At 60.1% G+C, this 12,868-nt stretch overlaps 3 protein-coding genes across 9 annotated transcripts in view; all 3 read right to left on the bottom strand.

The window, feature by feature from the left end:
* Positions 1-251: 251 nt before the first annotated feature.
* Positions 252-4,654, bottom strand: PAGR1 (PAXIP1 associated glutamate rich protein 1). Its single transcript, XM_027126418.1, has 3 exons — positions 2,326-4,654; positions 2,043-2,125; positions 252-684 (listed from the first exon to the last, which is right to left on the bottom strand). Exons 1-3 carry the CDS (start codon positions 2,805-2,807, stop codon positions 485-487), a joined length of 765 nt encoding a protein of 254 aa, XP_026982219.1. The 5' UTR covers positions 2,808-4,654; the 3' UTR covers positions 252-484.
* Positions 4,655-4,658: 4 nt separating this feature from the next.
* PRRT2 (proline rich transmembrane protein 2) lies at positions 4,659-7,110 on the bottom strand. Of its 2 annotated transcripts, XM_027126416.1 has the most exons (3): positions 6,996-7,110; positions 5,813-6,310; positions 4,778-5,776 (listed from the first exon to the last, which is right to left on the bottom strand). In XM_027126416.1, the coding sequence occupies exons 2-3, from the start codon at positions 6,243-6,245 to the stop codon at positions 4,899-4,901; spliced, it is 1,311 nt and encodes a 436-aa protein (XP_026982217.1). In that variant the 5' UTR covers positions 6,246-6,310; positions 6,996-7,110; the 3' UTR covers positions 4,778-4,898. The 2 variants fall into 2 exon arrangements, with proteins under 2 accessions (XP_026982218.1, XP_026982217.1); XM_027126417.1 differs by lacking the exon at positions 6,996-7,110 and having other exon boundaries at positions 4,659-4,968; positions 5,325-6,989.
* A 697-nt stretch (positions 7,111-7,807) lies between these two features.
* Positions 7,808-12,868, bottom strand: part of MAZ (MYC associated zinc finger protein) — a 5,583-nt gene continuing 522 nt past the window's right edge. The window contains exons 2-7 of one of the 6 annotated variants that reach the window (XM_027126413.1): positions 12,561-12,647; positions 11,621-12,477; positions 11,144-11,207; positions 10,697-10,868; positions 9,199-9,349; positions 7,808-7,917 (exon numbers count right to left, since the gene is read on the bottom strand). In XM_027126413.1, the coding sequence (XP_026982214.1) occupies positions 7,854-7,917; positions 9,199-9,349; positions 10,697-10,868; positions 11,144-11,207; positions 11,621-12,477; positions 12,561-12,647 (1,395 nt within the window). In that variant the 3' untranslated portion in view covers positions 7,808-7,853. The other 5 variants (XM_027126410.1, XM_027126411.1, XM_027126414.1 and 2 more) reach the window with 5 other exon arrangements.

Genomic DNA, 12,868 nt, shown 5'->3' with positions numbered 1-12,868 from the left:
TGGTTTTGTTTTTTTCTCCTCTGGGCTGCTTCTACTGCAGCTGAAGGCACTGCAGCTCACTCAGTGCAGGAATTCCCACCTCAGAGCCAGCTGGCAGCACTGGCATGAGACTGGGGAGGGTCCTCGGCCCGAGGCAGGGGGCAGGTGCTGACCGAGTTCACTTCTACCCCATCTGGCTTTAATTTCCCAATCTGGGTGCGTACAATTTTGCCTCTCCACAGCTGTTTCGGTTCCAGCTGCAGTCCCTCCTCTAAGAGAAGATAACTTGGTATTTTTTATTTTAGATTCAGAAAATTTAGCCCAGGTCTCCAAAGAGATGTTCAATAGAAAACATAAACACATACACGTATGTCCTCTTTCTGGCAAGGTGCTGTGTTGGGAGCTTGGAGTGTCTCTCCTCTTCCCAAGTTTCCCAGCAGCCTGGGTCAGGGAAGAAGGGCCAAGGCCCCAGCAGGTAGGCTCTGCACCCTAAGGGCAGCAGCGCTCAGTATTTCCGCTGCCGGGGGAAGAGACTACTTCCTGAGGACCGGAGTGGGGGGCTGGTGGGGCTGGCATCCTCTGAGTCCAGGCTGAAGAGGTCCCTGCCAGTACGAAGGATCTGCTCCTCCAGCTTCTTGTGTCGCTTCATGTCTGAGAGGACCTTGTCCAGGCGCGCTTCCCGTTTCTGGCTCCGGGCTGAGCTTCCTGGAGAAGGGGAATGAGAGAAATGTGGAAGCGAGTGAGGCAGTGTGCACCAGACCTGCCTGGATCTTACTAATCACTTGGGAAGCTCATTAAACAGAGATTTCCAGGCCTGTCCTGGAGGTTCTGAGGTTTAGGGATGGGGCCTCAGATGGGGTGGGCAGTGAAGATCTGAATTATGAGAAGGGGCTAGAAATATGAAGACTGGGGAGAAGCATCCCAGGTAGGGGACGAGCAAGTGCAAAAGCCCCAGGGCAAGAACAGGGAGGTCTGTTCAATGAGAAATGTAGAGCTGGGGGAGACAGGAAAGATATGACCTACAGGCCACAATAAGGGGTTTGGATCTTTTAGTTTACATGGAAGCCCTGGGGGGAGGGCGGGGCTGGATTCTCAACTGACACACTCATACACCACCCCACCCCCGCCCCCCAGAAATGGAATCCTTTGGAGAATTTAAAACAGAGAAGTGACACAATTTATGTTTTGAAACATAAACCCGTCTCTGGCTGCTGAGGCTGGCGACAGGAAGACCAGTTAGCAGCTACCACAACTATCTAGGCAAGAGAGATGGTGGCTTGGATAAGGGTGCAGGCAGAGCTAACAAGACTTGCTGCTGGCTTGAATGCTGGGGTAAAAGAAAGAGAAATCAACACTGGCCCCGAGGGGGCACCTCCCTGGTGGCACAGTGGTTAAGAATCTGCCTGCCAATGCAGGGGACATGGGTTCGAGCCCTGGTCCGGGAAGACCCCACATGCCGCGGAGCAATTAAGCCCGTGTGCCACAACTACTGAGCGTATGCTCTACAGCCCACGTGCCACAATTACTGAAGCCCGTGTGCCTAGAGCCCATGCTCTGCAACAAGAGAAGCCACCGCAATGAGAAGCCTGCACACCGCAACAGAGTAGCCCCCACTCGCCACAACTAGAGAAAGCCCGTGCGTAGCAACAAAGACACAAAGCAGCCAAAAATAAATAAATAAATAAATTTATTAAAAAAACAAGCAAACAAAAAGAGAATGGCTCCGAGGGTAAATTCTAGGAAGGCACACGGGATGGGAAACTGGGTCAGATTAGGAGATGTACACAGTAGTGTAGGGATGTGGATCTAGATAATAATGATAACGACTTGGCCTTCTGGGGGGGACTGAGATCAAAGGACTGGGAAGCATGATGGAATTATCTGCGGAAGATAGGGGACCACCAAAGCTGGAAGGATGGCACAACTGGGGGCATGCTCTCTCCTGAAACAAGTTCTGTAGATAGCAAGGTACCAAGCAAAGGCAGCTTTTAGGGAGTCACTTTCTGAGTAAGTGGAAGCAGAGGCCCTTCACCACCACCCCAATTCTCCCCTCTTGTCTGTACCTGGGGTGCGTCTCCGGTCAATCAGGGAGTCCTTTGGTGTCATTGGCTCATCATCAAAGTCAAATTCTGTGGGCATGTGCGGTCTGGGACAGGGGGACAGAGAGTGAGAGGTGAGGGTGGTTCCCCCCAAACACCCCCACTTCTCCACAGCCTGCTGGCTCTTCCTCTCCAGCTCTCTTCCCTCCCTCCACTTCCCACGCTCCTGGGTCCCACCTCCCCTCCCTACTTCCTCCCGGCATCAGGGGAGCAGCCTCAAGGACAAGGTGTAAGGGCGTGCCCTCACTTTTCCTCTTCCTCCTCTTTGGTCTCTGGCTCCTCATCGGATCTCTCCTCTTCACTCTGGGCCTCAGGTGTGGGTGGCCGGCGGGGCAGGATCTCAGCCTGTAGCTCCAGAGTGCCGTGGGCAGCCAGCAGTTCATAGAGCCTTTGGATTTCCGAGGGGGGTGGCATCCAGGACTGCCCATCCGCGGGCAGCTCCACCTCTTCATCGCTGCAGGGCACGCACCAGTCCTCGGATTCTCCCTTGGCATGCTCTTCCCCCTCAGTGCTGGGGGCTTCTCCCTGCACCTCCTCGGCCCCGGACCCCTCATGCTCAGTCTCCTCCCGGCCTCCTTCCCCCTCTTCCTCGGCTTGATCGGCCGAAGCAGAGGGGCCTCCGGTATCCTCCACGGCCAGAGCCTGGAGGCCGGAGGTCACTTCCCCTTCTTCAGACAGAGGCGCCGCCGTGGTGGCTGCAATGTCTCCATGGCCCCGGACAAGGGACATATGTCACTAGGGAAGGGGCCCTGCGATGATAGGAGATGCAGGAGTACTGAACTGGGGATCCCCCAACCCCAAGGGTTGGGCTCCCCAGGGGTTTAGGGAATGTCTCTCTAACCAATCAGACTCCAACAGCAGTCCCTGCGAATAGACCGCCTGTTCCCAAGAGGGGTCGCTCCGTCCCCTCCAAGGACCCCGCCCCCACGGATCGAGATCCGATACTCCGGTGTTCCCAGGGACCGGCAGAAACCACTTTCCAGGCGGGAGAGGAGCGGACCCGCTCTTCTCGCCTTGATACCTCCCCTTTCTACACCTGGATCCGGCACCCTCTCCCCAAACCTCGAAGTTTCGCCACCTCAGCTGCCATACGCACCTAGGAGCTAAGACCCGCCTCCCGGGCTGCGCACGGTCACACTACGCAGGCGCACAGAGATCGCGCGGGAGGCTCAGTTTCAGTCAAAGCTACTTGGAAGAGGAAAGCAAGGGAAGGCTTGCACATGCGCAGATAGGCGCTCCGGAATGATAGGCTTCGGCCCATAGTAAAGATGGCCACCTGGGCGGCGCATGCGCAAACCACCCAATAGGTTCTGCCCGAAAGGAGGCAGTACCTCGGGCCCCAGCGGCGCACGCACGTACGGACCAACTGAGGCTGGAGGCGAGTCTCATGCAGTCTCCGTTTATTGGTGTTTCAGACTCATGCAGCATCCGGCATACAAAAAGGGACAATCTGTTTGGCGTATCCTTTTGTTTTGTTTTGCTTTTAGACTTTTAGGTTTTTTCCCTACACTTTTCTTTTTTTAGGGGGAAAAAAGACCCCGCCAACTCGGAACCGCGTTGTGGTTCTGTCCCCGCCCCCCAAACCTCTCTCGTCCTCTTAAAAAATAATCATAGACCTCTCCGCCCCTCCCTTGCTCCCTGCAGCTGGGAGCTTTGGTCCTATTTTTTGGGTTCTTTCGTTACAAAGCACGTGAATGACCCCAGCCCCAACGAGTTCTCTGACTGGGTTAAAAAGCCCAGGTGGGGAAGGTCAACTCAGGCTGACCGGGGAGGGTCAACAGCAGCGCCCCTCCCTTCTCCCAGGTGCGTGTTCGGAACAGTACTGGCCACCCCTGCACAAGTCTCCAAACGAGGCCTGTCTTGCCAGCGCTGCGACCCCGAGGCACCATGGGGGCGTCCGGACCTGGGTGGTCCCAACTGAGAACAGTCGGAGCCCGGGCTAGGGAGCCCTCTCCTGACACTGCTCCCCTCCCCCAGCCTGATCTAAGTGCTGGAGTTTTTGCAGAATGAACGGTGGAGGAGGGTGGAGGGGAGGATGCTGAGGGGCGATGAGGAGGCAGGAAGAGGAAGGGGGTGGAGGATGTGGAGAGGGAAAGGGAGATGAATAAGGAGAGAAGGAAGAAAGGAATGAGGGAGGATGCTGAGACAATGAAAGTTGGGAAAGGGAGACCAGGGTTGAGGTGCAGGAAATTCTCGGGAGGTTGTGGTGCAGGAAGGTGGGGAGAGATGCTGGGACGCTGAGAGCAAAGAGAGTTTGGGAGATGTTCAGGGAGGTTTCCAGAAGTGCAAGGAGGTTTCCAGAAGTGCAGGGATAGGGAAGCCAAGAGGCTGGAGGGGATGCAGGCAGGAGTGCAGGGAAGTTGGAAACAGTGCAGGGAGAAGGGAGGCCTACGGTTGGCAGAGGAGCCTGGCAGGATGCAGGAGCAGGAAAGAAGCTGTAAACAAGGCCGCTCAGGCTCCCTTGGTCCCTATGGGTGCGGGCCTGGGCCATGGATTGGGCTCCCCGCAGGGGAGGATGGGCCCAAGGCAGCTCCCAACAGGAAAAAAAGTCTCGGAATGCAGGGCAGAGCCCCTCACTTATACACTGTGGGAGAGGAGAGGGAGGGACAGACAGAGACAGTTGGGGGGGTGGGGAGGGGAGACAAGGAGAGACAAAGAAGTAGGGAGGACAGACAGGAGAGATCAGGGGCAGGGGTTAGTAAAGCTGCCCTTGCCAACCCTTCCATTCCTCCCGGCCTGTCCCAGACCCCCACTCACCGCCTAAGTTGATGACGCAGGAGGCGATGATGATGAGGACCCCCCCTACCAGCGCCACGATGCTTAAGAGCTTGGCCACGCGACCCAGACGCTGGGCCCCATCCACGTCCCCCTGCTGCAGGCTGTTCCGGGACTGGGGTTAGGGTGAGGGGTGGGGGCACCAGCCCAGCCGGGATCAGGTGTGAGAGTCGTCCAAAGGAGACAGGCCAGTTGGTAGCAGTGGTTAAGGGAGGAAGGGGATTGGAGAGGCAGCAGGAGGAGGGCACAGGTCAGTAAGGCTGTGTGAAATGTCTCAACTTCCCTCCCACCTGAAGAGGTAGGGCTCAGAAGGTGAAATCCTAGGAAGAGGCAAGGAAAGGCCCTGTAATTGGGAAGTGAGGTCCATGCAGAAAGGGGAGGGAAGGCAAGGTTACTCCTGGGGCTCTGTCCCAGCACTGGCAGGAAGCTGGGAGCCACAGCAGGCCTGGGCCAGGGTCCCTTGGGGCTCACCATGACGGCATAAGCGAAGGCCACGATGTTGACAGGCCACATGGGGCAGAAGCAGGACAGGATGGCGAGGATGATGTAGTCCCGAGGTTTCTGGGTGCCTTCACCCCCCTCCACCCCAGACCCTGCCAGCTGGGAACTAGGGTGGCGGCTCAGGCTACCTCGGGGAGATCCTGAATGCCCACTGTGAGCCCTTCCTAGTCTATCCTCCTCAACCAGCTGCTGCAGCACACGGGGTGGAGCCCCATTGGCTGGGGGGGTTTTTGTTGAGGGTGGTGAGTGAGGCTGGAGGACTGGACCCTCTTCCCCATCACCATCACCAGCCTGCAGGGGAACCACTGCCCCATTCTCCTGCTTTTCTCCCACGTTCTCAGTCAGGACCTCAGAGGTGGGGTCCTCCTGGGTAGGGGGCTCCGGCTGAAGGACTGGCTTGGAGGTGGGCTGGGAAGCTGGCTCGGGGTCTGGCTGAGGGTCTGGCTGGGGGTCCGGCTGGGGGTCCAGCTGGGGAGCAGGCTCTGAGGCTGGCTCAAGTGGGGCTGCGGATTCCAGGTTGGACCCCTGGTTTGCAGTGGCCTCTTTGCTCACTTCTGGTTTGGATGCTAGCTCTTGGCATGTTTCTTCGGTGCTGGAGTTGGCCTTTGATTCCCCTCCTGGGTTTGAGCTGAGGTCTCTGGCCTGAGCTGTTTCTGGGGCCACGGTTGGGATCTCTGTGGTTTCTGGAGCCAGCCCAGCCTTGGGCTCTGGGTCCACAGGGGCCCCAGTGATGTCTAGGCCTGGCTGCAGGGTCTCTGGCTCATCTGGGACCCCAGCTGGGATCTGGGGAGGACCAGTTCCGGCTTCAGAATGGCCAGGCCCTTCTCCCTGGGTCTGGGGACCCTCCTCTACCCCCTTCATCTCAGAGACCTCAGAGCTGCTGGCTGCCATCTTGAGATAGGAGAGGGGAGAGGGCCTCTGTGGGAAGGATAGAGCAGCAGAGACAGCAGCAAATCCTGGAAGAGGAGGAGACAGGCTTAGTGTGAGGAGGGAAGAGGTAGCTCTCAGCACTGCAGCCCAAGAGGGCAATGCTCCTATCTCAGGGCCAGCCTTGGGCTGCCTCTGGGGAAAGGAAGAAAAGTTGGGGTTTCCTTTGCTTTGGGGTGGGACATCACTGGGGAGGAGTGCTCTGCTCAGTCTTCTGGTTAGCGAGCCCTGGGAAGATGAACCCTTTTGTAAACAGGATCCTCCCCATGGTCTCTTCCTGGGTCCACCCAACAAGATCCAGACTCTCAGATCCTAGTAGATACCACAGCGCCCCAAAATCAACAAGCTGTTCAGAGACGCATGCACTCCGATAGGCAGACTGGGCAGAGAATCCCGAAACTCGCATTCCACTCCCTCTGCATCCATCCTCCCTTCCTCCCTGGGCGCCCAGCGCGGTTTGCTTGATGCGCCTTTGGGGCGTAGACGCCCGCGCCCCTCCCTGGGGGACCTGGGCATCTCCTCTGAGCCCCTTCCCAGCCCCTCTCCCAGGGACTTCCTCGCCCCCGGGGGACCGGCGCCGCTTCCTCCCATTGGCGTGGTGCGCCCAGCACCACCAGCCAGTCCGCCAGGCGCCCGAATTCCCGTACAGCCCTCCCGGCGTCCGCTGTCTGTCCGTCCACTCCTACCCGCAGCCTCAGTCCATTCCCGTCTCACCTCGACGCCGGCCTCCAAACTGCTCCCGCTGCTGCCGCCGCCGCCGCCACCGCCACCGCCGCGGTTGCAGCAGCCGCAGCCCGGGAGGGAGCAAGTCAGTGAGCGAGGGAGGGAGGCGGCGGGTCTCCCCTCCCCTCTGCTCATCCCCTCCTCCCCTCCTCTCAGGTCCCCTCCCCTACGCTCCGCTGCCGCGCACCGCCCCCGCCCCTTGCACGCCTCCCGCCCCTCTCGGCCAGCCGGAGGGAGCCACGCGTGCCAGGCCCCGCGTTACCTGGGCAACCGGCCGGGGGACCACTCGCGCCGCTCCCTGGCCCTTCCCCCGCGCGCCACCTGGGGGTGCCTCCTTCCCATGCCCCAGCCCCCTCCCGCCAACGGTCACCGGGGGTCCTGGCAGAGGCAGGGGGTTGGGGGAAACGGAGAGGGGTCTGCGAGGAGACAGGACCAGTGGACAGGCAGGACCAGGTGGAGGCACCCCTACAAGCAAAAAGAGGAGATGAGGCAAGACTTGGGGAGGCTGCAGAGGATGACCGGGGTGGGGTTTCAAGAAAAGGGAGCCTGCCGAACAGGAAGTCCCTCTACCCCCAAGGAAGCAGCAGCAGAAATGGGTACTGGAAGGCTCAAGAAAAGGTCCTTGTAAGGGTCAGAGCAAGGACTGGGAAGGGAATTGCAGGGGGCAGGGTAGAGGCTGCAAGGGCAGTCTGGAACAGCAGGAGGGGGCTGCGGCAGAGGAGTCCGAGTAAGAGCAGGTTGGACCACACCAAGAATGAAGAGAACAAGTGGGGAAAAGTGCAGTTTTTATTCTCAACCTCATTGTTCCCGTCTTACGGCTCAGAGTTGCCCAGTCTTTTCGCAGCTACATCATCCATCAACTCCCAGGGCCTGAAGGGTGTGCAGGTATTGGGCTGAGCAGCAGGCAATCGGCCTGGCTGGGGGAAAGCAGCATTTATGGCCCACAACTGTTTGGGTTTCTGACCCAGGCCTCTTCAAATCTCCAGGGGCTATTCTGGGCCTGTGCTGACTGGGTATTCCCCCAGAGACTCCGGAGTCCTGGAACGTGCTCTCCACAGTCACCGGAGCCTCAGCCCCACCCTGAATCTGGACTGCAGCCACTGATACTGCCTCTGGGGAGGAAGGAGCCAGAGCCCCAGAGCTGCACAGGGCAGAGCAAGACTGGGACAGACAACAGACCTAAGAATCCCCTTAGGGGTGGGGACAGGGGGCTTGGTGAGAGCAATTCATTCACTGAGTCAGAGACAGGTTTTTATTTAAAATTTATTGTAATGGGGTCCGCGCAAAAGGAGGGGGTGAAGGGTGGGGAACATGCAGGGGACACAGGAACACGATGACATGGCCAGGGCCACAGCTTCTGTCGCGGGGGGGAGGGATGAAAAGAAAAGGCCAGGGATGGAGCTGGGGTGGAAGAGGGAAGGGGGAGACACTGTGGCTGCATTCCCCCCACCCCCAGGAAGCACCTCTAGTCCCTGGATCCCCCCATTGACCCTGGCCCCCTAAGATTCCATCTCTTGTCCTGCCTCTGGCCCTAGTGGCTCCTTCTTTTGCTCCCCTTGACTTGTTTTCCCCTGACAGATTCTCAAGCAGGATGATGTTTAGGGCCTGACCCCAAACCACCCCACCTTATGAAAGTATAACCTCTGCCTTCCCTGTTTCTGCCCCTCCTCAAATCTCACCTTTCCCCCTCTCTGGGACAGAATCTTTGATTTCCCTCCTTCCTCTCCTCCCTCCCCCTGGAAAAAAAAAAAAAAAAGCACCAACTCCCCAGGGAGGGGCAGCAAACAGTAGGGGGACACTGGAAGGAGGAGAGCAAGAAGGACCATCGAGGGAAAGGCTCACAAATCCCTGGAAGGGCAGGGCGGGGGGTTACAGAGAGGAGAGGGGGTGAGGGCAGTGGCAACTCCTGTCCTCTGCCACCCCTGCCCACTGTCCAGGGGGCCTCAACACAACCGAGGGGACAGGTGTGTGTGGGGTCAGGGCTGATAGGGAAAAGAGAGGAGCAGGAGAAACAAATCATTAAAACCTAGCGAATTCCCCTAAGAAAAACACTTCTTCCTCCTTTCCTTCTGGAGGCTCCTTGGTTGATGGGGGAAATAGTGAGGAATTGGTGGGAAGAGAGAGGGGAAGAGGAGATGGTACCAAGGGACTTTCCTCCATTCTCCCCTCTCCCCCCCACCAACTTGGAGCTCACCAGGGCTGGGAGGGAAGTGGCTGAGAGCTCACAGGCACCCCCTCGGCCCCCGAGAGGGAGCCCACAGCTGTGGGAGGGGCTGCCACTGCCGCTGCTGCCGCCGCTGCCGCCGCCGCCGCCGCTGCCGCCATTGGACAGACCTCACCTGTACCTGTAAGGTGAGAAACACCAAATCACAGTGCAATCTGAATGGCAAGAACCTTGCCCCTTGCCCCAGACTCTTTCCAGACAGCCTCCCGCGGGACACAGCCGTTGCTCACTTCCTGTTTGGTCCCCAGAGATTTTGGCCCGTATCCTTACCCAGTTCTCCTGAAAGGCCCTCCCTGTCCCCAGAAGTCTCCCTAACTTGGGTGATAGGTGGGCATCCCTGGCCTTCCTAAGATCCCCTATTGGGCCCTTTGAGCCCCCTCGTCCCACACGCCCCATCCCACCCCCCCCAGCCATGCCCCACGCCTTGCCTGGTGGGTGCGGGGGTCCCCCTCAGCAGGTGGGCTGTGGCTGGGGGGCGTCTCCCGGGACAGGGGGGGCGGCCCCCCCCAGATGGGTCTGCATGTGGCCGGCCAGCTGGGCAGGGGTCTTGCAGTGCACGCTGCACAGCTTGCACAGGATGCGGTCAGCCCGCGGGGCCTGGAGCCCATGGTCCTTCACCGCGTGGATGCGCAGGTATGCTGCCGTGGTGAAGCCTATGGGGGGGGGGGGGATTGGGATGGGGGGGTGGGGGTCAGCCAGGCGGAGACCCCAGAGACGGGGTGGTTCTCCTAGGCTGGGGACACCCTCCTCAGATGGCCCTGTCCTCCTCCCACCATATCCTTGGTAGCCTGGGGCCAACTACTCTGCTGGGGCTGGTGGGGCATAGCTCCTCCCTGAGCTTGAGAACTGGTTGAGTGGTGTTGGCTTTTGGGCCTTGGTATCCACAGAACCCATCCTCTGTGGCTGGGGGATCTCTCCTGGGGTGACCGGACACTGATTCCTAGCCACTTGAAGAGTTGACCCTCAGCAGAGACGGCTGTGTCCCCTCCCTCCAGTGCCCCATGTAGTCTCAGACCGGTTACTCAGTGAAGAAGTGAATTTGTTTAAAAGCAGCTTTCTCTACTACTGAGGCAGGGCGAGTACTTGTTAAATCCCTGCCATTGTACTCCACCTGCCCCAGGAGCTGAAGACAAGAACTTGTGGCTGCACAGCTGAAACCTTGTCTTCTGACCCTTGGGAACTGGCTCTCTTGACCACTCCTTCCCCAAAGCAGTTGTGTCCCCCTCCCATCTCCCCACACACACCCAGAGATGGACTCTTTCTGGTAGATCATCTCCTCAAGCCATGACCTCTTCGAACTTAGTGATGATGTTTAGTCATCCCAACGTTGCTTCATTTGCTTTCTAAAGGGCTCTAGATGCCACGAGCTCTTGGCTACAGCACCTTTAACCCACATCTGTGGAAGGGCCTCTAGTTTTGTCCCCACCCTTTGTCCCCCACCCCACCCCCGGCACCTCTCAGCGTGTACCTTTGTTGCAGAGCTCACAGACATGGTGAGGGCCCTGGCTGTGCACCTTCATGTGGTCCGAAATATAAGCCGAGCTCAACATCTTGCCACACACATGACATGGCACCTTCTCCTCGTGTCGTACTGTGTGGGCCCGCAGCCGATCCTTCGTAGCAAAAGCTGCCTCACATTTCTGGGGAGGGGGGAGGGGCGTGGGGGGTGTCAGGAGAGTTAAAGCTTCGGGGAGTAGGAAGAGGGGGGCAAGAGGTTAAAGGAATCAGAGCCTTGGGGATCTTTGATCTGTAGGAAATGGGAGTGAGATGATGAGGCCTTGAAGAAGGGATGAAAAAATGGAGTGAAAAAGCAAAAAGAAGAGAGAGAAAAAGGGGGTCTGAGAGGCTGAACTCAGACAACTACAATGAGGATCAAAATCATGAAAACCAGGACAGGAGGAGGCGGGCTTCCTACCTCACATTTGAAGGGCCGTTCTGTTGAGTGCACTTGTCTGACGTGACTGTTGAGGTGATCCGGCCTGGGGATACGTTGGGGTTGGGGTTAGGGCCCTGGAGTGTGGAGGTGTCCCCGAGTCTGCCTAACACTGTACAGCAGGCCTTTCCCTGGGTCCCTACATTTTCTCCCAAGCCCGGGGTTTCAGAATCCTGGTAAGGCAGGAAATCCCTCTTCTGGTGCAGGGCTGCCTCGGCCTCCTCCCACTTGAGGCTGTCCTACAACCCAAGAACCCACCTCCTTTGCTAAGCACCACCCCCTGCTCCCTGGTAACCAGGAGAGGCTGTCCGCCCTCCTCCCTGGGAGTGGCTCCCTGTCCCCATTCTCAGAAACCTCCCTCCCTCCCTCCCTCCCCACCAGCCAAGGCCAGGCCACCTCCATCGCCGACCGTCCCTCCCTCCCCACCCGCCTAGTGGGCGGCCGAAGCCCCGTGCACACCGGGAGAAGCTCTTGCCACAGTGGGAGCAGTTGTAGGGCTTGTGCACAGCGCCGTCATGTGAGCGCACGTGGTAGCTCATGCGGTCCTTGCGCTTGAAGCGCTGCTGGCACACCGGGCACTGGTAGGGCTTCTCGTCCGAGTGCGACAGCTTGTGTCGGTTCAGGTGGTAGACGTCGCGGAAAGCCTTGCCGCACATCTCGCAGGCGTGGTTCTTCCGGATGCGCTTTCCCGAGGCGGTCGTGGTCACCACGCCACCGGCGGCCACTGCGGCCGCTCCGCCGCCGGCACCCGCTTCTCCCCCTCCCCCGCCGGCTCCGCTCAGCTGGGGCACGCTCAGGAGGCTCAGGGGCACCATGGTGGGCATCTTCATAGCACCCGAAGGGACCCGGCCGGCTTTGGCTCCCGTGTGGATGGCCTCGTGCCTTCGGAGGTTGTAGCCGTTCTTGAACTCCTTGGCGCACAGGGCACAGATGTAGGGCCCCTTGCTCTTTGTCTTCTTCTCCAAGGCAGATGCGACCGGGGCCACGGCGACCGTCGAGGTTGGGGCAACGACGGCGGTGGCCGCGGCTGCGGCGATGGTGGCGGCAGAGACAGGGGGCGCGGCCTCAGCGGCGGGCGCCGACACCGGAGGGGGCGGCGGAGGGGGCGCCGGGGGCTGCTTCAGAGCCGCTGTGTCCACAGTGGAGGCGGTGGCCGGGGCCGGGGGCGCAGCAGCAACGGCGGCGGCGGCAGCAGCGGCGGCGGCCGCGGCTGCGGCGGCGGCGGACTCCTGGGCGGCGGCAAGAACCGGGAGCAAGTCCACCTGGAGGGGCTCGGCCGCCGGGGCCTGGGGCGTGGGTGGGGGCGCCGGCGCGGCCTGCGAAAACAAGGCGCCGTGTGGGCCGCGGCCGCGGGTCGGCGCCCTCCCAGCCCGGCCCGCCACGGCCGGCCCCTACTCACCTGGAATGGACTCTGGGCGCAGCCCTGGGAGGCAAAGAAGCGGGACTGGAGCTCAGCCCCGACCTGCAGGGGGTTCTGGGCGTGACCCTGAGGTGGCGGGAAGGAGTTCATGAGGCCGCCCACCCCCCGGGAGTCCAGGCCCAGCACGGGGAAGGGGGGGGCCAGCAGCGTGCAAGGGAACACGGGGAACATGGCCTCGGCCACGGCGGGGCCCCCGGGGCTCAGCGGGGGCCGGGGGCGCGGGCCGCGCGGGGCCCGGGCTCGGGGCACCGCCCCCGGCCGGCCGGGCTGGGCCGCGCCGAACGCAT

This window comes from Aethalodelphis obliquidens, unplaced genomic scaffold, assembly GCF_003676395.1.
Source record: "Aethalodelphis obliquidens isolate GAN/ISIS:26980383/991018 unplaced genomic scaffold, ASM367639v1 scaffold30, whole genome shotgun sequence".
NCBI lineage: Eukaryota > Metazoa > Chordata > Mammalia > Artiodactyla > Delphinidae > Aethalodelphis > Aethalodelphis obliquidens.
This window is presented reverse-complemented; position numbering and strand designations above follow the sequence as displayed.

What these genes read in the sequence shown, in the direction of transcription:
- PAGR1 (XM_027126418.1), bottom strand. Translation starts at nt 2,807, where the DNA reads ATGTCCCTTGTCCGGGGCCATGGAGACATTGCAGCCACCACGGCGGCG. An exon ending in AAAGAGGAGGAAGAGGAAAA is followed by an intron (nt 2,126 to 2,325) that starts GTGAGGGCACGC and finishes CCCCTGTCCCAG; the next exon opens with ACCGCACATGCCCACAGAAT. An exon ending in TGACCGGAGACGCACCCCAG is followed by an intron (nt 685 to 2,042) that starts GTACAGACAAGA and finishes CCCCTTCTCCAG; the next exon opens with GAAGCTCAGCCCGGAGCCAG.
- PRRT2 (XM_027126416.1), bottom strand. Translation starts at nt 6,245, where the DNA reads ATGGCAGCCAGCAGCTCTGAGGTCTCTGAGATGAAGGGGGTAGAGGAG. An exon ending in TGCTCCCCAGCTGGACCCCC is followed by an intron (nt 5,777 to 5,812) that starts AGCCGGACCCCC and finishes AGCCAGACCCCG; the next exon opens with AGCCAGCTTCCCAGCCCACC.